Source organism: Pseudophryne corroboree, chromosome 2 (assembly GCF_028390025.1).
Source record: "Pseudophryne corroboree isolate aPseCor3 chromosome 2, aPseCor3.hap2, whole genome shotgun sequence".
Lineage (NCBI taxonomy): Eukaryota > Metazoa > Chordata > Amphibia > Anura > Myobatrachidae > Pseudophryne > Pseudophryne corroboree.
This window is the reverse complement of record NC_086445.1, coordinates 615169180-615192046: the sequence shown is the minus strand read 5'-3', so window position 1 is coordinate 615192046 and position 22867 is coordinate 615169180. Positions and strand designations below refer to the sequence as shown.

Sequence of the window (22867 nt, the reverse complement as noted above, 5' to 3'; positions counted from 1 at the left end):
GAAGAAGTAGGTCTGACTTCTCTCCCCTCACTCCCACGAAGCAGGGAGCCTGTAGCCAGCAGGTCTCCCTGAAAATAAAAACCTAACATATAGTCTTTTCAGAGAAACTCAGGAGAGCTCCCCTAGTGTGTGTCCATTCTCTCTGGGCACAGAATCTAACTGTGGTTTGGAGTAGGGGCATAGAGAGAGGAGTCAGGTCACACCCATTCAAAGTCTTATAGTGTGCCCATGTCTCCTGCAGATCCCGTCTATACCCCATGGTCCTTTTGGAGTCCCCAGCATCCTCTAGGATGTAAGAGAAATAGGATTTTGGTACCTACCGGTAAATCCTTTTCTCGTAGTCCCTAGAGGATGCTGGGCGCCCGCCCAGCACTTCGTTTTCCTACAAATGTTATTTGACTCAGTACAACTTCGTTTTAGTTGAGTACTGCATTGTTACTTGGTAAGCAATGTTTCAGCTGTTGCTGAGTGGTTCAAGCTAGTTGGCTTGATGTGCCTTGTATGTGTGAGCTGGTATGAATCTCACCACTATCTGTGTATAATCCTTCTCTCGAAGTATGTCATCTCCTCAAGCACAGTTTCTAGACGGAGTCTGGTAGGAGGGGCATAGAGGGAGGAGCCAGCCCACACTCTCAAACTCTTAAACTGCCAATGGCTCCTGGTGGACCCGTCTATACCCCATGGTACTAATGTGGACCTCAGCATCCTCTACGGATTACGAGAGAAGGATTTACCGGTAGGTACCAAGATCCTATTTTTACTCAATACTCCCTTTGATGGTACCTAACCCCTGATTTACCCCCTTAAGTACACAATGTCAGATTTGTTTAGTAGGCCCGACAACTGGACAATTTGTCTGGAAATTGTGGGCACCAATATCTGAGCTACACACTAAAGGGGCCTACACACTGGGCGATATCTTGAAAGATGTGAACGATATTGTTCATAAATGAATGATAAATCTTTCAAATCTTTCAGTGTGCATGCTACAACGATGAATGATGCGCGTGCCCGCAATTGTTCATCGATGAACGATCATTAAAACATGCAAGTCAATTTGGACAATATCAATGTCTGTACTGTCATATCGTTCAAATTGGCCATCGATATCGTCCAGTGTGTAGGCTTTAGATCGTCGTCGAAAATATTGACCATCGGTAATATCAATGGTCGATAATATCGCTACCATCAATCAGTGTGTTGGCCCCTTTACAGATTTTTTTTTTTAAGTTATCAATTTTCTGCCGCATCACACTGCATTTGCATATGTCCGCCCGCAAGGAGGATGACATAGTGACAGAAAAACATAGGAAATATGGGCAGATTATTGAGATTGCACACACACACTAGTCAATATCAGGAAATTGTGGCCGAGATTTTTGGTTTGGGTCGACAGATCAGAAAATCGATCATTCGTGTGTGTGGCCAAGATTTTTCAGAAATATCACCGAAACAATCGTTCGTACACACTATGCAATAACTTTGGTCGTTCTTCCAATTATTGCCAAATAATTGTAGTGTGTACCTAGCTCCTAAATTGCTGTTAAAACTAAATGATACCATATTTTACTTTTGATTGATCAATCAGTCAGAGGCGGGGTGGGCAACGGTCCATTTCCAGGAATGAGACGGAGCGTTGCGGGGGCAGTGCAGCGCAAACGGGGAGGGGGGGTGGAGGTGGCCAAACAGGGACGTGATCACGGCGGCTGTATGACATCACACGCAGCCGCCGCGATCCTGCACCGGCAGAAGGCTTCCTCAGTTTCTAACAAGTAGAAATTGCGATACGTTCGCAATTTCTGCTTGTTGAACTGGTGGATGCGCAGGTCAGCATGCTTGTGCGGCCTTGCCCAGTGATGGGCGGCCCCCAGCACGCGATCCAAAGGATTGCTAATGCTACTAATTAGACATTTTTACTGAATTGGGCCCTTAAGTCACAGAATGAACACAGTGATGAGTTGATTTTTAAAACATTTATACCATCATTGTATTATCAAGTTATATATGCATTACTGTAAAAACTCGGAGATAGCCAAATCAGCATACCCTCCAACATGACCCGCCCCACTAGGTACAAAATGCTCTGTATCTGGACTTCCCTCTTAATTTATTATTGCCATCACCTGTGAAGAAACAGCTTTCTTATCATTTAACTAGTTCAACACAGGTGATGGAAATCATAAATTAAGAGGGAAGTCCAGAAACAGAACATTTTGTACCTAGTGGGGCGGGTCATGTTGGAGGGTCTGAATCAGTATCTAAAGATTTTCAACAGAGATAGACACAATTTCCCACGATACAAGCACACAGACAGACACTGCTCCAGTCCTAACACAACCCAGAACAAAGAGCCCGAAGCAGCAGCGGCCAGTAGCGCTAAGAATGCTGGGAATTTGCTATTCGTTTTTCAAAGAATTCTCCCGCCAATCCGAAGGCACGTCACGCGACTCTTTGCCGTGAGCCCGCCCATCTGGGTGTGGCCATAAAAGAATACAAGTTTCCTATATAAACACCCACTGAGCGGCGGTTCCTTTCTTATTTTCGCGGGCAGCAGCTAGCAGCAACTTCGGGTCTTTTCTGTTTGAAACTGGGCAACACACAAACGTAGCAGAACGCAACTGTGTAGCGGAAGGTTACAGTAGCTTTCAGAGGGGCCAGTCTGTATCAGTCCGCGAGGTGTGGGGCGAAGGCAGAGCTGACGGCAGCGGCCGCCATTTTGTGCAGCTCAGTCGCCCATTGAGCAGCGGGAAGAAGCCGTTGCTTCCACATTTTCTTTTCTATCCAGACTCGTTCCCTTTAAAGCCTTCAAGCTGGAGATGTCAGGAGGTGGCGTGATTAGGGGGCCGGCGGGCAACAACGATTGCCGCATTTATGTGGGAAATCTGCCTCCCGACATCCGTACCAAGGACATCGAGGACGTTTTCTACAAGTATGGCGCCATCCGGGACATCGACCTCAAGAACCGCCGCGGAGGGCCGCCCTTCGCCTTCGTGGAGTTTGAAGACCCCAGGTAATAGCTGATGTGCAGATAAGTGGCTCTTATGTGTTTTAAAATGTGCAAAGTGGTCTTCCCTAGCTGTGGCTAGATGAGTGTCCCGCCTGTTCCCGCTGGTGCACTGCGCTGCTTCCATAGTGCTAGTGCGTGCTCCCTTCAGTTGTCCCGCCACACACACCTAATACTAATGCTGGGGTGGCGGGGGGATTGTGTGTGTGTGCTCGGAGCAGCCATTAGCACATGTAGTACTCGCCGCATTACACCGGCTCCACAGCGCCTCTAGTGTTCCTTATGCTTAGCCGCATGATGGATTCTTTGTCTTTCCGTTCTCTTCTATCTTATTCATTTTAACCTGGGTTCTTTTATTTCGTCATGCTCTTGTAGGAAAGAGGGGAATTGACTTGCGTTATTCTTTTCTCCCCTATTCTTACACGTTAGAAACTATGGCTATAAAACGCATAAATGAACAATGGCTTATTCACATTTTCCTTCTCTCCTAGGGATGCTGAAGATGCAGTGTATGGAAGAGATGGCTATGATTATGATGGCTATCGTTTACGTGTTGAGTTCCCACGGAGTGGAAGAGGGGCTGGAGGTAGAGGCGGTGGAGGAGGAGGAGGCGGTGGTGGTGGCGGCGGAGGAGGAGGAGGTGGGGGCGGCGGCGGTGGTGGTGGTGGCGGCGGCGGCGGGGCACCACGTGGAAGATACGGGCCTCCATCCAGACGCTCTGAGTACAGAGTAGTGGTATCAGGTAAGTTTGAGTTAAAGTAAAACTATAAACATCAATTAAATACAGGACAAGTAGTACCCATTTACAGGCATCTGAAGGTAGAATGACTTTCACGTCTATTTACATTGGGTGTGGTGTTGAAAGTCGACAGTAACTAGGTCGACCACTATTGATCGACAGGGTGTATGGGTCGATGGGTCAAAAGGTCGACATGAGTTTTTAACGTTTTTTGGTGTCGTTTTCTTCGTAGAGTGACCGGGAACCCCAATTAGTGCACCGCGTCCCCTCGCATGGCTCGCTTCGCTCGCCATGCTTCGGGCATGGTGCCTTCGCTACGCTCGGCACAGATTACCATTCCAATCGTAGTCCACGTGGATCGTTAAGTATGAAAAGGTTAAAAAAAAAAAAAAAATTGTAAAAAACTCATGTCGACCTTTTGACCTGTCGACCTAGACACCCTGTCGACCAATAGTGGTCGACCTAGACATTGTCGACCTAGTTACTGTCGACTTTCAGTCCGGATCCCTCTACAGTACGTTTCCTCATTTGCACAGTGGAGATACTAATGAGATGAACAGCTATTGAGACTGGTGCTTTGTAGCAAAGGATGCGTGCCCCCTTATTTTTGGCAATGCAAATTATAACATTCTCTGTAATCTTAATTCCCCCCCCTTGTTTTGGGAGTTGTTTACCGTCTGGCAACTCCTCTCTTGCTTAATTGCCACATAACTGGCTAAAATGTTCCCACGAAAGGGTCCCTGTAATTGTTAGTTCTATCAAATTATATAAATAGCTATTCAAAACTGAGTCATTATAATTTTACTAACAATTATGTATATGTCAAAATGGAACAGAATCAAGTCTGAATAGCTTTTTATGTGATTCAATAATTAAAAAATAAAATCTCTTTTGGAGAATTGTTTATGTAGTATAGTGGTTTTGACACATGCACATATATAGTTATTACTGTTGCCTCAGTACAAATTCTTCCTTGCAGGAGGTGGCATACAGGGGAGCATACGGGGCTGTGATTAGCCCAGGTTGTGTTCATTTACTGGCAGGAGTGGTGCAGACAGCAGCCTTTGAACTCCAGCTGTAGGAAGAGAACTACTAGTGGGCAATCCTGATGGTCTAGCTCACAGGTTCTCAAACTCGGTCCTCAGGACCCCACACAGTGCATGTTTTACAGGTCTCACAGAATCACAAGTGAAATAATTTGCTCCACCTGTGGACCTTTTAAAATGTCAGTGAATAACGAATACACCTGTGCATTTGCTGGGTTACCTGCAAAACATGCACTGTGTGGGATCCTGAGGACCGAGTTTGAGAACCACTGGTCTAGCTCTTCAATGAGTAAGGAGGAAAGTGGTAGCAGCTGCAGTAGGGGCTAGTAGAATGTGCGGAACCTGGTGGCAGCTGGAAAAATTGGCCTCTGGCAGTTGGCGATCTGACACTCATGTCAGATGTGACTGTCTGGTAAAGGCCATCTTTTTTTACGTGGTCTCATCTGATGCAGCTACACCCTGCAAATGGTTGAACAATTCATGGCTGCATTTGGCTTTTTTAAAGGTGTACTGCTTGGCCTGTTGGTGGGAATGCCCAAAGACAGTGTAGGTCATGATTCCATGGGCATCTGGATCAATTTAATTGTTGATCTGATTGACCACACATTTACTGTTGCACCCAAAAGCACCAGGCTTAGTATAAAGTGTCTACAGTCCTGGTTAGCGTGCCAAAACCACGGACTTCTCTCTTTTCTTCAAGGCACCTTCGACTGCAAGAGAAAGTTTCCTGTGTCTTAAGGCATCCAGATGGAGCAACAATTGCAGTTGCTTCATTGGGCGCCCAGTAAAACAATTGAATTCATCTCACCCTTCCCTCTCCTGGAGCCTCACTTTTTGCTTGACATTCAAACAGATGAGGTAAGAGAAATAAAAAATAAAAAAAACCTCTACTTCACTAAGTGGTTAATTCAGAGTTGATCGTAGAGCTACGATCGGTTTCTCAGACATGCGAGGGGACACCCAGCACAGGGCTAGTCCGCCCTGACCCCCCTTGCACAGGTACAAAAGCATCACACGGCAGCGATGCTTTTGTACTTGGCGGGTTGCTCCCTACCTGCTCAGTTCCTGCGTGTTGGCAGGGATCTACCTGCCGCATTCTGGGTCGCAGCGTCCGGACACACCTCCATCCGGACACATGGTCTTATGTACCGGACACACCTCCGTCAGCCAGATCGCGCCCTGTCAACGGCGTTCCAACGCAGTTGGCACGCCCCGTCCTCGTGACCACCACTGCCGTCAATCAGGTAGAGGCAATCGCAGCCATTGAGATGCTTTTTGCATCTCACTGGGGTGCACGTGCGCACTCCACAATAATTCAGACTGCGATTGCTGTCACTGCTTCGATGCAGTCTGAATTACCCCCAAGACCTATAATGTTTATACATTGCTTTTCTGCAAAGGTACTCGACAGTTTACCATAGCTAAGGTTCATGGAATTTATTTTGTATAATTTAATTGGAAATTTCAATCCAAATGGAGCTGTATAAACAAATTAGTCCTCTTCCTGCTTTTTGAGAACCATTCAAATGTCTCATACCTAGTAAAATAGGTCTCCTATGAGGTCACTAGAATTTTTGATGTACTCCCAAAGTTAACGGTTGTATGTAAATTGTGCTACATAATACAAATGTAGTAATCTATTTCATTATGAATTGTTGTATTATGCAGCAAATGTAACTACATTCGATATACTTAATATGATTTCTCTAACGTCCTAGAGGATGCTGGGGACTCCGTAAGGACCATGGGGAATAGACTGGCTCCGCAGGAGACATGGGCACTTTAAGAAAAAAATTTAGTTCCTGGTGTGCACTGGCTCCTCCCTCTATGCCCCTCCAGACCTCAGTTTGATACTGTGCCCAGACGAGCTGGGTGCTTTTCAGTGAGCTCTCCTGAGTTTACTGATGGAAAGTAATTTGTTAGGTCTTTTATTTTCAGGGAGCTCTGCTGGCCACAGACTCCCTGCATCGTGGGACTGAGGGGAGAGAAGCAGCCCTACTCTCTGAAGCTAGATCCTGCTTCTTAGGCTACTGGACACCATTAGCTCTAGAGGGATTGGTACGCAGGATCTCACCCTCGCCGTCCGTCCCGGAGCCGCGCCGCCGTCCCCCTCGCAGAGCCGGAAGATGGAAGCCGGGTGAGTATGAGAAGAAAAAAAGACTTCAGAGGCGGCAGAAGACTTCATGATCTTCAGAGGTAACGCACAGCACTACAGCTGTGCACCATTGCTTCCACCTCACATACTCTGGTCACAGTAAGGGCGGAGGGGGGGGGGGGGGTGCCCTGGGCAGCAATATAAACCTCTTTTCTCTGACGTCCTAGTGGATGCTGGGGACTCCGTAAGGACCATGGGGAATAGCGGCTCCGCAGGAGACTGGGCACAAAAGTAAAGCTTTAGGACTACCTGGTGTGCACTGGCTCCTCCCCCTATGACCCTCCTCCAAGCCTCAGTTAGATTTTTGTGCCCGAACGAGAAGGGTGAACACTAGGGGGCTCTCCTGAGCTGCTTAGTGAAAAGTTTAGTTTTAGGTTTTTTATTTTCAGTGAGACCTGCTGGCAACAGGCTCACTGCATCGAGGGACTAAGGGGAGAAGAAGCGAACTCACCTGCGTGCAGAGTGGATTGGGCTTCTTAGGCTACTGGACACCATTAGCTCCAGAGGGATCGAACACAGGCCCAGCCATGGAGTCCGGTCCCAGAGCCGCGCCGCCGGCCCCCTTACAGAGCCAGAAGCAAGAAGAGGTCCGGAAAATCGGCGGCAGAAGACATCCTGTCTTCACCAAGGTAGCGCACAGCACTGCAGCTGTGCGCCATTGCTCCTCAGCACACTTCACACTTCGGTCACTGAGGGTGCAGGGCGCTAGGGGGGGGCGCCCTGAGCAGCAATAAAAACACCTTGGCTGGCGAAAATACATCACATATAGCCCCCAGGGCTATATGGATGAATTTTAACCCCTGCCAGAATCCATAAAAAAGCAGGAGAAAAGTCCGCGAAAAAGGGGCGGAGCCTATCTCCTCAGCACACTGGCGCCATTTTCCCTCACAGCTCCGTTGGAGGGAAGCTCCCCTGGCTCTCCCCTGCAGTCACTACACTACAGAAAGGGTTAAAAAAGAGAGGGGGGCACTAATTAGGCGCAGTATTAACAATACAGCAGCTATAAGGGGAAAAACACTTATATAAGGTTATCCCTGTGTATATATATATATATATATATATATATATATATATATATATATATATATATATATATATATATATATATATATATATATATATATATACAGTGTTCGCAAATACGCGCTATAGCGCGTATTTTACCCGGATCTGAAGGCAGGGACTCACTTTTAAAAAAATGTGAGGGTCCCCGGGGACGCGCTCCGCTGCAGCCAACTCCTTGTAAACTGACAGCGACGGCGCTTCTTGCCCGTACAGAGCGGAGGTGGAGCCTTACAACTGGCAGTCTGGAGGTGCCCCCTCCTGGTCACGTGCAGCGGCTTCACACGGGGGCCGGGCAGAGAGAGAAGACGGCTCTGCGGCTGCTGTACGCTGTGCTGCGGGCGGGAGGTGACTCGCCAAGACTGTGAACTGCAGCTCCCTCCCAACCCGATATCTGCCTCCCTCTCTGCTGCCTCCAGTGTGCTCTCCCACGATCTGTGTGAAGGAGAGCAGCGGTGATCGGCCAGGAACCTCACCTCCAGCCCCTGCCGTGCTCTGCCACCACACTGTTGCCGTGAGAAGAGAGGGCTGCACCATTACCATCAGGTGTCCTCAGCATCCCTACGGATGCCCAGCTAGCGGGCCTGTGACACGGGAGCCAGTTCCCGAGGTGGCCGCATTGGGTACACCCCCCCCACAAACTTCTTCTCACCACTTTTACCTGACGGAAGCAGCACAGGGCCCTGGTGCGGAAGGTACATTGCCATATAGCAGGCGGCAGAGTGGGAGTGAGGTGCATGCACGGCACGGAGTCCTAGCTTTCATGTCCATGGGTATGTAACTGAGTTGATCACCTTGAGTAATCTGTGCTCTCTAGAGTAGCTTTGTAGTAAGTGTGCCCCATGTACAGAGTCTTTAGTATATATAGCATTAAGGTATATGGCCTTCTTTACTGTGCTGCGGCGTGCTCTACCTGGTGCAATGTGTATAACGGCGTGCTCTACCTGGCGCATTGTGTATAACGGTGTGCTCTACCTGGTGCAGTGTGTATAACAGCGTGCTCTACCTGGCGCAGTGTGTATAACGGCGTGCTCTACCTGGCGCAGTGTGTATAACGGCGTGATCTACCTGGCGCAGTGTGTATAACGGCGTGCTCTACCTGGCGCAGTGTGTATAACGGAGTGCTCTACCTGGCGCAGTGTGTATAACGGTGTGCTCTACCTGGCGCAGTGTGTATAACGGCGTGCTCTACCTGGCGCAGTGTGTATAACGGTGTGCTCTACCTGGTGCAGTGTGTATAACGGCGTGCTCTACCTGGCGCAGTGTGTATAACGGCGTGCTCTACCTGGCGCAGTGTGTATAACGGTGTGCTCTAACTGGCGCAGTGTGTATAACGGAGTGCTCTACCTGGCGCAGTGTGTATAACGGCGTGCTCTACCTGGCGCAGTGTGTATAACGGCGTGCTCTACCTGGCGCAGTGTGTATAACGGCGTGCTCTACCTGGCGCAGTGTGTATAATGGCTCTACCTGGCGCAGTGTGTATAACGGCGTGCTCTACCTAACGCAGTGTGTATAACGGCGTGCTCTACCTGGCGCAGTGTGTATATTGGCTCTACCTGGCGCAGTGTGTATAACGGCGTGCTCTACCTGGCGCAGTGTGTATAACGGCGTGCTCTACCTGGCGCAGTGTGTATAACGGTGTGCTCTAACTGGCGCAGTGTGTATAACGGAGTGCTCTACCTGGCGCAGTGTGTATAACGGCGTGCTCTACCTGGCGCAGTGTGTATAACGGAGTGCTCTACCTGGCGCAGTGTGTATAATGGCTCTACCTGGCGCAGTGTGTATAATGGCTCTACCTGGCGCAGTGTGTATAACGGCGTGCTCTACCTGGCGCATTGTGTATAACGGCGTGCTCTACCTGGCGCATTGTGTATAACGGCGTGCTCTACCTGGCGCATTGTGTATAACGGCGTGCTCTACCTGGCGCATTGTGTATAATGGCGTGCTCTACCTGGCGCAGTGTGTATAATGGCTCTACCTGGCGCAGTGTGTATAACGGCGTGCTCTACCTGGCGCAGTGTGTATAATGGCTCTACCTGGCGCATTGTGTAGAACGGCGTGCTCTACCTGGCGCATTGTGTAGAACGGCGTGCTCTACCTGGCGCAGTGTGTATATTGGCTCTACCAGGCGCAGTGTGTATAACTGCGTGCTCTACCTGGCGCAGTGTGTATAACGTGCTCTACCTGGCGCAGTGTCTATAGGAGGTTCTACATGGTGCAATGTGAATTGGCACTTTAATGTGGCCATTCCCCTTCCCCATGAAGCCATGCCCCTAAATTTTTGCGGCGCGCCTGCGGCGCGCACAGCCTGTAGTTTCGGCTCTGGGAGGTGGAGCTCCAATTCACTTTCTGCCAAAGGGCACCAAAATATCTAGTTAAAGCTCTGGGGCAGAGTGTCCTGCATGCTACACAGCCCAGCAGCATTGTCACCCCATTCCCCCACCTTGCAACACTTCTGTAGTGTCCAAATAAGATTAATATTAATAAAAACCTTAATTCCGATGGAACCCAGAAAAGAACCTGTAGGACCCCAATTTTTAAAAGTGAGGGGTCCCTGGGACCCACCTTTTTTTGTGCTCAGCGCGATCACTGTATATATATATATATATATATATATATATATATATATATATATATATATATATATATATATATATATATATATAGCGCTCTGGTGTGTGCTGGCAAACTCTCCCTCTGTCTCCCCAAAGGGCTAGTGGGGTCCTGTCCTCAGAGCATTCCCTGTGTGTGTGCTGTGTGTCGGTCCGTTTGTGTCGACATGTATGAGGAGGAAAATGATGTGGAGGCGGAGCAAATTGCCTGTAATAGGGATGTCACCCCCTAGGGGGTCGACACCTGAGTGGGTGAACTGTTGGAAGGAATTAACAGTGTCAGCTCTTTACAAAAGAAAGTGGTTGACATGAGACAGCCGGCTACTCAGCTTGTGCCTGTCCAGACGTCTCATAGGCCGTCAGGGGCTCTAAAGCGCCCGTTACCTCAGATGGCAGATACAGACGCCGACACGGATACTGACTCCAGTGTCGACGGTGAAGAGACAAATGTGACTTCCAGTAGGGCCACACGTTACATGATTGAGGCAATGAAAAATGTTTTACACATTTCTGATAATACGAGTACCACTAAAAGGGGTATTATGTTCGGTGAGGAAAAACTACCTGTAGTTTTCCTGAATCTGAGAAATTAAATGAGGTGTGTGATGAAGCGTGTGTTTCCCCCGATAAAAACTGACAATTTCTAAAAAGTTATTGGCATTATATCCTTTCCCGCCAGAGGTTAGGGTGCGTTGGGAAACACCCCCTAGGGTGGATAAAGCGCTCACACGCTTGTCAAAACAAGGGCTCTACCCTCTCCTGAGATGGCCGCTCTTAAGGATCCTGCTGATAGAAAGCAGGAGGGTATCCTAAAAGGTATTTACACACATACTGGTGTTATACTGCGACCAGCAATCGCCTCAGCCTGGATGTGCAGTGCTGGGTTGGCGTGGTCGGATTCCCTGACTGAAAATATTGATACCCTAGATAGGGACAGTATATTATTGCCTATAGAGCATTTAAAAGATGCATTTCTATATATGCGTGATGCACAGCGGAATATTTGCCGACTGGCATCAAGAGTAAGTGCGTTGTCCATTTCTGCCAGAAGAGGGTTATGGACACGACAGTGGTCAGGTGATGCGGATTCCAAACGGCATATGGAAGTATTGCCTTATAAAGGGGAGGAGTTATTTGGGGTCGGTCTTTCAGACCTGGTGGCCACGGCAACAGCTGGGAAATCCACATTTTTACCCCAGGTCGCCTCTCAACATAAGAAGACGCCGTATTATCAGGCGCAGTCCTTTCGTTCCCATAAGGACAAGCGGGCAAAAGGTTCCTCATTTCTGCCCCGTGACAGAGGGAGAGGAAAAAGGCTGCAGAAATCAGCCAGTTCCCAGGAACAGAAGCCCTCTCCCGCCTCTGCCAAGCCCTCAGCATGACGCTGGGGCTTTACAAGCGGACTCAGGCACGGTGGGGGCCCGTCTCAAGAATTTCAGCGCGCAGTGGGCTCACTCGCAAGTAGACCCCTGGATCCTTCAGGTGGTATCTCAGGGGTACAAATTGGAATTCGAGACGTCTCCCCCTCGCCGTTTCCTAAAGTCGGCTTTACCGACGTCTCCCTCCGACAGGGAGGCAGTTTTGGAAGCCATTCACAAGCTGTATTCCCAGCAGGTGATAATCAAGGTACCCCTCCTGCAACAGGGAAAGGGGTATTATTCCACACTGTTGTGGTACCGAAGCCGGACGGCTCGGTGAGACCGATTTTAAATCTAAAATCTTTGAACACTTACATACAGAAGTTCAAATTCAAGATTGAGTCACTCAGAGCAGTGATTGCGAACCTGGAAGAAGGGGACTACATGGTGTCTCTGGACATCAAGGATGCTTACCTTCATGTCCCAATTTACCCTTCTCACCAAGGGTACCTCAGGTTTGTGGTACAGAACTGTCACTATCGGTTTCAGAAGCTGCCGTTTGGATGGTCCACGGCACCCCGGGTCATTACCAAGGTAATGGCCGAAATGATGATACTCCTTCGAAGGAAGGGAGTTTTAGTTATCCCTTACTTGGACGATCTCCTGATAAGGGTAAGATCCAGAGAACAGTTGGAGGTCGGTGTAGCACTATCTCAGGTAGTGTTGCGGCAGCACGGTTGGATTCTCAATATTCCAAAATCGCAGCTGGTTCCGACGACTCGTCTTCTGTTCCTAGGGATGATCCTGGACACAGTCCAGAAAAAGGTGTTTCTCCCGGAGGAGAAAGCCAGGGAGTTATCCGAGCTAGTCAGGAACCTCCTAAAACCGAGCCAAGTCTCAGTGCATCAATGCACAAGGGTTCTGGGGAAAATGGTGGCTTCCTACGAAGCAATCCCATTCGGCAGATTCCACGCAAGAACTTTCCAGTGGGACCTGCTGGACAAATGGTCTGGGTCGCATCTTCAGATGCATCAGCGGATAACCCTGTCACCAAGGACAAGGGTGTCCCTCCTGTGGTGGTTGCAGAGTGCTCATCTTCTAGAGGGCCGCAGATTCGGCATTTAGGACTGGGTCCTGGTGACCACGGATGCCAGCCTGCGAGGCTGGGGAGCAGTCACACATGGAAGGAATTTCCAGGGCTTATGGTCAAGCCTGGAGACATCACTTCACATAAATATCCTGAAGCTAAGGGCCATTTACAATGCTCTAAGCTTAGCAAGACCTCTGCTTCAAGGTCAGCCGGTGTTGATCCAGTCGGACAACATCACGGCAGTCACCCACATAAACAGATAGGGTGGCACAAGAAGCAGGAGGACAATGGCAGAAGCTGCAAGGATTCTTCGCTGGGCGGAAAATCATGTGATAGCACTGTCAGCAGTATTCATTCCGGGAGTGGACAACTGGGAAGCAGACTTCCTCAGCAGACACGACCTCCACCCGGGAGAGTGGGGACTTCACCCAGAAGTCTTCCACATGATTATAAACCGTTGGGAAAAACTCGACAGGTATTGCGCCAGGTCAAGGGACCCTCAGGCAATAGCTGTAGACGCTCTGGTAACACCGTGGGTGTACCAGTCGGTGTATGTGTTCCCTCCTCTGCCTCTCATACCCAAGGTACTGAGAATTATAAGATGGAGAGGAGTGAGCACTATATTCGTGGCTCCGGATTGGCCAAGAAGGACTTGGTAACCGGAACTTCAAGAGATGCTCACGGAGGATCCGTGGCCTCTACCTCTAAGAAGGGACCTGCTCCAGCAAGGACCCTGTCTGTTCCAAGACTTACCGCGGCTGCGTTTGACGGCATGGCGGTTGAACGCCGGATCCTGAAGGAAAAAGGCATTCCGGATGAAGTCATCCCTATCCTGATAAAAGCCAGGAAGGATGTAACCGCAAAACATTATCACCGCATTTGGCGAAAATATGTTGCGTGGTGCGAGGCCAGTAAGGCCCGACGGAGGAAATTCAACTGGGTCGATTCCTACATTTCCTGCAAACAGGAGTGTCTATGGGCCTGAAATTGGGGTCCATTAAGGTTCAAATTTCGGCCCTGTCAATTTTCTTCCAAAAAGAACTAGCTTCAGTCCCTGAAGTTCAGACGTTTGTAAAAGGGGTACTGCATATACAGCCTCCTTTTGTGCCTCCAGTGGCACCTTGGGATCTCAATGTAGTTTTTGGGTTCCAAAAGTCACATTGGTTGAACCACTTAAATCTGTGGAGTTAAAATATCTCACATGGAAAGTGGTCATGCTGTTGGCCCTGGCCTGGGCCAGGCGCGTGTCAGAATTGTCGGCTTTATCCTGTAAAAGCCCTTATCTGATTTTCCATTCGGACAGGGCGGAATTGAGGACTCGTCCTCAGTTTCTCCCTAAGGTGGTTTCAGCGTTTCACCTGAACCAACCTATTGTGGTGCCTGCGGCTACTAGGGACTTGGAGGACTCCAAGTTGCTAGACGTTGTCAGGGCTCTGAAAATATGTTTCCAGGACGGCTAGAGTCAGGAAATCTGATTCGCTGTTTATCCTGTATGCACCCAACAAGCTGGGTGCTCCTGCTTCTAAGCAGACTATTGCTCGTTGGATTTGTAGTACAATTCAGCTTGCACATTCTGTGGCAGGCCTGCCACAGCCAAAAATCTGTAAATGCCCACTCTTGGGCGGCTGCCCGAGGGGTCTCGGCTTTACAACTTTGCCGAGCAGCTACTTGGTCAGGAGCAAATACGTTTGTAAAATTCTACAAATTTGATACCCTGGCTGAGGAGGACCTGGAGTTCTCTCATTCGGTGCTGCAGAGTCATCCGCACTCTCCCGCCCGTTTGGGAGCTTTGGTATAATCCCCATGGTCCTTACGGAGTCCCCAGCATCCACTAGGACGTCAGAGAAAATAAGAATTTACTTACCGATAATTCTATTTCTCGTAGTCCGTAGTGGATGCTGGGCGCCCATCCCAAGTGCGGATTGTCTGCAATACTTGTACATAGTTATTGTTACCAAAAATCGGGTTATTGCTGTAGTGAGCCATCTTTTCTAGAGGCTCCTCTGTTATCATGCTGTTAACTGGGTTCAGATCACAGGTTGTACAGTGTGATTGGTGTGGCTGGTATGAGTCTTACCCGGGATTCAAAATCCTTCCTTATTGTGTACGCTCGTCCGGGCACAGTATCCTAACTGAGGCTTGGAGGAGGGTCATAGGGGGAGGAGCCAGTGCACACCAGGTAGTCCTAAAGCTTTACTTTTGTGCCCAGTCTCCTGCGGAGCCGCTATTCCCCATGGTCCTTATGGAGTCCCCAGCATCCACTACGGACTACGAGAAATAGAATTATCGGTAAGTAAATTCTTATTTTCTCTGACGTCCTAGTGGATGCTGGGGACTCCGTCAGGACCATGGGGATTAGCGGCTCCGCAGGAGACAGGGCACAAAAGTAAAAGCTTTAGGATCAGGTGGTGTGCACTGGCTCCTCCCCCTATGACCCTCCTCCAAGCCTCAGTTAGATTTTTGTGCCCGAACGAGAAGGGTGCAATCTAGGTGGCTCTCCTAAAGAGCTGCTTAGAGTAAGTTTTGTTAGGTTTTTTATTTTCAGTGAGTCCTGCTGGCAACAGGCTCACTGCATTGAGGGACTTAGGGGAGAGAAGTGAACTCACCTGCGTGCAGTATGGATTGGCTTCTTAGGCTACTGGACACCATTAGCTCCAGAGGGAGTCGGAACACAGGTCTCACCCTGGGGTTCGTCCCGGAGCCGCGCCGCCGACCCCCTTGCAGATGCCGAAAAGTGAAGAGGTCCAGAAACCGGCGGCAGAAGACTTTTCAGTCTTCATAAGGTAGCGCACAGCACTGCAGCTGTGCGCCATTGTTGTCAGCACACTTCATAGCAACGGTCACTGAGGGTGCAGGGCGCTGGGGGGGGCGCCCTGGGCAGCAATGATAGTACCTTATTCTGGCTAAAAATACATCACATATAGCCCCTGGGGGCTATATGGATGTATTTAACCCCTGCCAGGTCTCAGAAAAACGGGAGAAGAAGCCCGCCGAAAAGGGGGCGGGGCCTATTCTCCTCAGCACACAGCGCCATTTTCCCTCACAGAAATGCTGGTGGGAAGGCTCCCAGGCTCTCCCCTGCACTGCACTACAGAAACAGGGTTAAAACAGAGAGGGGGGGCACTTATTTGGCGATATGACTATATATATTAAAATGCTATAAGGGAAAAACACTTATATAAAGGTTGTCCCTGTATAATTATAGCGTTTTTGGTGTGTGCTGGCAAACTCTCCCTCTGTCTCCCCAAAGGGCTAGTGGGGTCCTGTCCTCTATCAGAGCATTCCCTGTGTGTGTGCTGTGTGTCGGTACGTGTGTGTCGACATGTATGAGGACGATGTTGGTGAGGAGGCGGAGCAATTGCCTGTAATGGTGATGTCACTCTCTAGGGAGTCGACACCGGAATGGATGGCTTATTTAAGGAATTACGTGATAATGTCAACACGCTGCAAGGTCGGTTGACGACATGAGACGGCCGGCAAACCAACTAGTACCTGTCCAGGCGTCTCAAACACCGTCAGGGGCGTTAAAACGTCCTTTTACCTCAGTCGGTCGACACACACGGACACTGACTCCAGTGTCGACGGTGAAGAAACAAACGTATTTTCTTTTAGGGCCACACGTTACTTGTTAAGGGCAATGAAGGAGGTGTTACATATTTCTGATACTACAAGTACCACAAAAAAGGGTATTATGTGGAGTGTGAAAAAACTACCTGTAGTTTTTCCTGAATCAGATAAATTAAATGAAGTGTGTGATGATGCGTGGGTTTCCCCCGATAGAAAATTATTGGCGGTATACCCTTTCCCGCCAGAAGTTAGGGCGCGTTGGGAAACACCCCTTAGGGTGGATAAGGCGCTCACACGCTTATCAAAACAAGTGGCGGTACCGTCTCTAGATAGGGCCGCCCTCAAGGAGCCAGCTGATAGGAGGCTGGAAAATATCCTAAAAAGTATTTACACACATACTGGTGTTCTACTGCGACCAGCGATCGCCTCAGCCTGGATGTGCAGCGCTGGGGTGGCTTGGTCGGATTCCCTGACTGAAAATATTGATACCCTTGACAGGGACAGTATTTTATTGACTATAGAGCATTTAAAGGATGCATTTCTATATATGCGAGATGCACAGAGGGATATTTGCACTCTGGCATCAAGAGTAAGTGCGAAGTCCATATCTGCCAGAAGATGTTTATGGACACGACAGTGGTCAGGTGATGCAGATTCCAAACGGCACATGGAAGTATTGCCGTATAAATGAGAAAAAGACAACGTCTTTTCAGCCTCAGTCCTTTCGTCCCCATAAGGGCAAGCGGGCAGAAGGCCAGTCATATCTGCCATGGGATAGAGGAAAGGGAAGAAGACTGCAGCAGGCAGCCCATTCCCAGAAACAGAAGCCCTCCACCGCTTCTGCCAAGTCCTCAGCATGACGCTGGGGCCGTACAAGCGGACTCAGGTGCGGTGGGGGGGGGTCGTCTCAAGAGTTTCAGCACGCAGTGGGCTCACTCGCAAGTGGACCCCTGGATCCTACAAGTAGTATCCCAGGGGTACAGATTGGAAATTCGAGACGTCTCCCCCTCGCAGGTTCCTGAAGTCTGCTTTACCAACGTCTCCCTCCGACAGGGAGGCAGTAGTGGAAACAATTCACAAGCTGTATTCCCAGCAGGTGATAATCAAAGTACCCCTCCTACAACAAGGAAAGGGGTATTATTCCACACTATATTGTGGTACTGAAGCCAGACGGCTCGTTGAGACCTATTCTAAATCTGAAATAGTTGAACACTTACATACAAAGGTTCAAATCAAGATGGAGTCACTCAGAGCAGTGATAGCGAACCAGGAAGAAGGGGACTATATGGTGTCCCGGGACATCAGGGATGATTACCTCCATGTCCCAATTTGCCCTTCTCACCAAGGGTACCTCAGGTTCGTGGTACAGAACTGTCACTATCAGTTTCAGACGCTGCCGGTTGGATTGTCCACGGCACCCCGGGTCCTTACCAAGGTAATGGCCGAAATGATGATTCTTCTTCAAAGAAAATGGACGATCTCCTGATAGGGGCAAGGTCCAGAGAACAGTTGGAGGTCGGAGTAGCACTATCTCAAGTAGTTCTACGACAGCACGGGTGGATTCTAAATATTCCAAAACCGCAGCTGTTTCCGACGACACGTCTGCTGTTCCTAGGGATGATTCTGGACACAGTCCAGAAAAAGGTTTCTCCCGGAGAAGAAAGCCAGGGAGCTATCTGAGCTAGTCAGGAACCTCCTAAAACCAGGAAAAGTGTCAGTGCATCATTGCACAAGGGTCCTGGGAAAAATGGTGGCTTATTACGAAGCGATTCCATTCGGTAGATTTCACGCAAGAACTTTTCAGTGGGATCTGCTGGAAAAATGGTCCGGATCGCATCTTCAGATGCATCAGCGGATAACCCTGTCTCCAAGGACAAGGGTGTTTCTTCTGCGGTGGCTGCAGAGTGCTCATCTACTAAAGGGCCGCAGATTCGGCATTCAGGACTGGGTCCTGGTGACCACGGATGCCAGCCTGTGAGGCTGGGGAGCAGTCACACAGGGAAAAAATTTCCAGGGAGTGTGATGAAGTCTGGAGACTTCTCTCCACATAAATATACTGGAGCTAAGGGCAATTTACAATGTTCTAAGCTTAGCAAGACCTCTGCTTCAAGGTCAGCCGGTATTGATCCAGTGGGACAACATCACGGCAGTCGCCCACGTAAACAGACAGGGCGGCACAAGAAGCAGGAGGGCAATGGCAGAAACTGCAAGGATTCTTCGCTGGGCGAAAAATCATGTGATAACACTGTCAGCAGTGTTCATTCCGGGAGTGGACAACTGGGAAGCAGACTTCCTCAGCAGGCACGACCTCCACCCGGGAGAGTGGGGACTTCATCGGGAAGTATTCCACATGATTGTGAACCGTTGGGAAAGACCAAAGGTGGACATGATGGCGTCCCGCCTGAACAAAAAACTGGACAGGTATTGCGCCAGGTCAAGAGACCCTCAAGCAATATCTGTGGACGTTCTGGTAACACCGTGGGTGTACCAGTTGACGTATGTGTTCCCTCCTCTGCTTCTCATAACCAAGGTACTGAGAATTATAAGACGTAGAGGAGTAAGAACTATACTCGTGGCTCCTGATTGGCCAAGAATGACGTGGCACCCGGAACTTCAAGAAATGCTCACAGCGGACTCATGGCCTCTGCCGCTAAGAAGGGACTTGCTTCAGCAAGTACCAGGTCTGTTCCAAGACTTACCGCGGCTGCGTTTGACGGCATGGCGGTGGAACGCCAGATCCTAAGGGAAAAAGGCATTCCGGAAGAGGTCATTCCTACCCTGGTCAAAGCCAGGAAGGAGGTGACCGCAAAACATTATCACCACATGTGGCGAAAATATGTTGCGTGGTGTGAGGCCAGGAAGGCCCCACGAAGAAATTTCAACTCTGTCGATTCCTGCATTTCCTGCAAACAGGAGTGTCTATGGGCCTCAAATTGGGGTCCATTAAGGTTCAAATTTCGGCCCTGTCAATTTTCTTCCAGAAAGAATTGGCTTCAGTTCCTGAAGTCCAGAAGTTTGTCAAGGGAGTATTGCATATACAACCCCCTTTTTGTGCCTCCAGTGGCACTGTGGGATCTCAACGTAGTTCTGGGATTCCTCAAATCACATTTTAAACCGCTCAAATCTGTGGATTTGATATATCTCACATGAAAAGTGACCATGCTGTTGGCCCTGGCCTCGGCCAGGCGAGTGTCAGAATTGGCGGCTTTGTCTCACAAAAGCCATATCTGATTGTCCATTCGGACAGGGCAGAGCTGCGGACTCGTCCCCAGTTTCTTCCTAAGGTGGTGTCAGCGTTTCACCTGAACCAGCTTATTGTGGTACCTGCGGCTACTAGGGACTTGGAGGACTCCAAGTTGCTAGATGTTGTCAGGGCCCTGAAAATATAGGTTTCCAGGACGGCTGGAGTCAGGAAAACTGACTCGCTGTTATCCTGTATGCACCCAACAAACTGGGTGCTCTTGCTTCTAAGCAGACGATTGCTCGTTGGATTTGTAGCACATTTCAACTTGCACATTCTGTGGCAGGCCTGCCACAGCCTAAATCTGTCAAGGCCCATTCCACAAGGAAGGTGGGCTCATCCTGGGCGGCTGCCCGAGGGGTCTCGGCATTACAACTCTGCCGAGCAGCTACATGGTCGGGGGAGAACACGTTTGTAAAATTCTACAAATTTGATACCCTGGCTAAAGATGACCTGGAGTTCTCTCATTCGGTGCTGCAGAGTCATCCGCACTCTCCCGCCCGTTTGGGAGCTTTGGTATAATCCCCATGGTCCTGACGGGTTCCCCAGCATCCACTAGGACGTCAGAGAAAATAAGATTTTACTTACCGATAAATCTATTTCTCGTAGTCCGTAGTGGATGCTGGGCGCCCATCCCAAGTGCGGATTGTCTGCAATACTTGTACATAGTTATTGTTGTGAGCCATCTTTTCAGAGGCTCCGCTGTTATCATGCGGTTAACTGGGTTCAGATCACAGGTTGTACAGTGTGATTGGTTGCTGGTATGAGTCTTACCCGGGATTCAAAATCCTTCCTTATTGTGTACGCTCGTCCGGGCACAGTATCCTAACTGAGGCTTGGAGGAGGGTCATAGGGGGAGGAGCCAGTGCACACCACCTGATCCTAAAGCTTTTACTTTTGTGCCCTGTCTCCTGCGGAGCCGCTAATCCCCATGGTCCTGACGGAGTCCCCAGCATCCACTACGGACTACGAGAAATAGATTTATCGGTAAGTAAAATCTTATTTTCTTTTTCATCCACTAGGGGTCACTGGAGTACTCTTGTGATATGGACGGTGTCAGCAAGGACAGGGCACTGAATATTCAAATTTCAGTAACTCCTCCCCTCCATACTCCCAGAATACCTCAGTGTTTTTTCGGTGCTCACATGGACAGGAAGCACAAGTGTGGACCTCCAGAGGGGGACATACATTTTTTTACTTTTAAATATTTTTGTTTTTATTTTTTTATACTTTTTTCTCATTACAATCCTTTCCCAGCTTACACAAAAGCTCTGGGTACGGGATTATAGAAGCTGCTGCGTGCAGCTCTTGGCGTGTCGGGCCTCACAAAGGAGCCCCCTCACAGCCACAAGCAGCTCGGCTAACAGCTGAGGCTGCAGGAAGGACTGGACGGGAACTTGCTGGAGAAGCCCCGTCAGAGTCCAGGAGCACTGGATCGCAGGTATTTGACCGGGGCGGTCAGCTCCCGCTGCCGCCCCGCCGTGTGTGGTACTGCGCACCGCCATACTGTTACCGCCGGCCTTTACTTCCCTGCTGCCTGCCTCTTGTGTCGGGCTCCATAGCGCCTGCACTACCCGCTGCTCCCGACCCGCCGCCAGTGTAACAATCCGGCGCAGAAGGGAGCCAGAGAGCCCGTCACATTATCATGCCTGTTGCCGCCGCCCGCTCATACATACCGCAGTATGGGAGCTCACGCTGGGGGGGGGGGGGGGAGTTGCGGCAGCTCAGCCCTCACTCAGACCGCGGACAGCGCTCAGGGCTGCCGCGGTCTGTCCCCTCCACATGCAGCGCAGCTGAAGGGGGGGGGGGGGGGACAAAATGCCCACAGCAGCAGTGCTAGTCAGGCTGTTAAGCAAAGATATAAGTATTAAGTATTACATATGTTGCATTGTATTGAAAGGCTACATTATATGCATTATATTGTGCACTGCTGCTTGCTATGAGAAGCTGCATTATATTGTGCACTGCTGCTTGCTATGAGAGAGGATGCATTATATTGTGAACTGCTGCTTCATATGAGAGAGGCTGTTTTATATGAGAGGACCATGGTTTTAAGTGCACGTCTTTATAACCTAGTATGCTATGCTATGTTATACAATGTAAGCACATGGCTGGAGGCCATTTTAACCATGCTTCCTGTTTCTTCTTCCAGGAAAAGGCTGTCCTACAACAATACTCCACCTGATGGCGTAGGGGTGTTGGTAGGACTTTTGGATCAAGTTCCTATAGTCTGGCCACGTGCACTGCTTTCAGCAGTACAACATAATGAATAAGGCACCAGCAAACACAAAATGCAGTGTAACTGCAATGTCTGTCAGTGTGTGTTGTCTACACAAAATGGGCGCTGCTCGACAACAGGTGACCTTATGGAGTCAAAGAAAAGGATGTACCTGGTAAGTACCATAATCCTATTTCTCTGACGTCCTAGTGGATGCTGGGTACTCCGTAAGGACCATGGGGAATAGACTGGCTCCGCAGGAGACTGGGCACTCTAAAGAAAGATTTAGGTCTACCTGGTGTGCACTGGCTCCTCCCCCTATGACCCTCCTCCAAGCCTCCGTTAGATTTCTGTGCCCGGCTGAGCTGGATGCACACTAGGGGCTCTCCTGAGCTCCTAGGAAGAAAGTATATGTTAGTTTTTTTATTTTCAGTGAGACCTGCTGGCAACAGGCTCACTGCACCGAGGGACTAAGGGGAGAAGAAGCGAACCTACCTAAGTGGTGGTAGCTTGGGCTTCTTAGGCTACTGGACACCATTAGCTCCAGAGGGATCGAACACAGGACCCGACCTCGTCGTCCGTTCCCGGAGCCGCGCCGCCGTCCCCCTTACAGAGCCAGAAGCAAGAAGGTGGTCCGGAAAATCGGCGGCTGAAGACTTCTGTCTTCTCCAAGGTAGCGCACAGCACTGCAGCTGTGCGCCATTGCTCCTCATGCACACCACACACTGCGGTCACTGATGGGTGCAGGGCGCTGGGGGGGGGCGCCCTGAGCAGC

At 49.6% G+C, this 22867-nt stretch overlaps 1 protein-coding gene across 5 annotated transcripts in view; it reads left to right on the top strand.

Moving 5' to 3' along the window:
* Window positions 1–2480: 2480 nt before the first annotated feature.
* The window catches only part of SRSF1 (serine and arginine rich splicing factor 1), a 40273-nt gene continuing 19886 nt past the window's right edge, over window positions 2481–22867 (top strand). For 3 of the 5 annotated variants that reach the window (XR_010234146.1, XM_063954800.1, XM_063954801.1), the window contains exons 1-2: window positions 2481–3010; window positions 3496–3746. Coding sequence is in view for 4 of the 5 variants with exons in the window: in XM_063954800.1 (XP_063810870.1) it covers window positions 2817–3010; window positions 3496–3746 (445 nt within the window). In the remaining variant the exon portion in view is untranslated. The remainder of the gene's footprint in view (window positions 3011–3495; window positions 3747–22867) is intronic. The other 2 variants (XM_063954799.1, XM_063954802.1) reach the window with 2 other exon arrangements.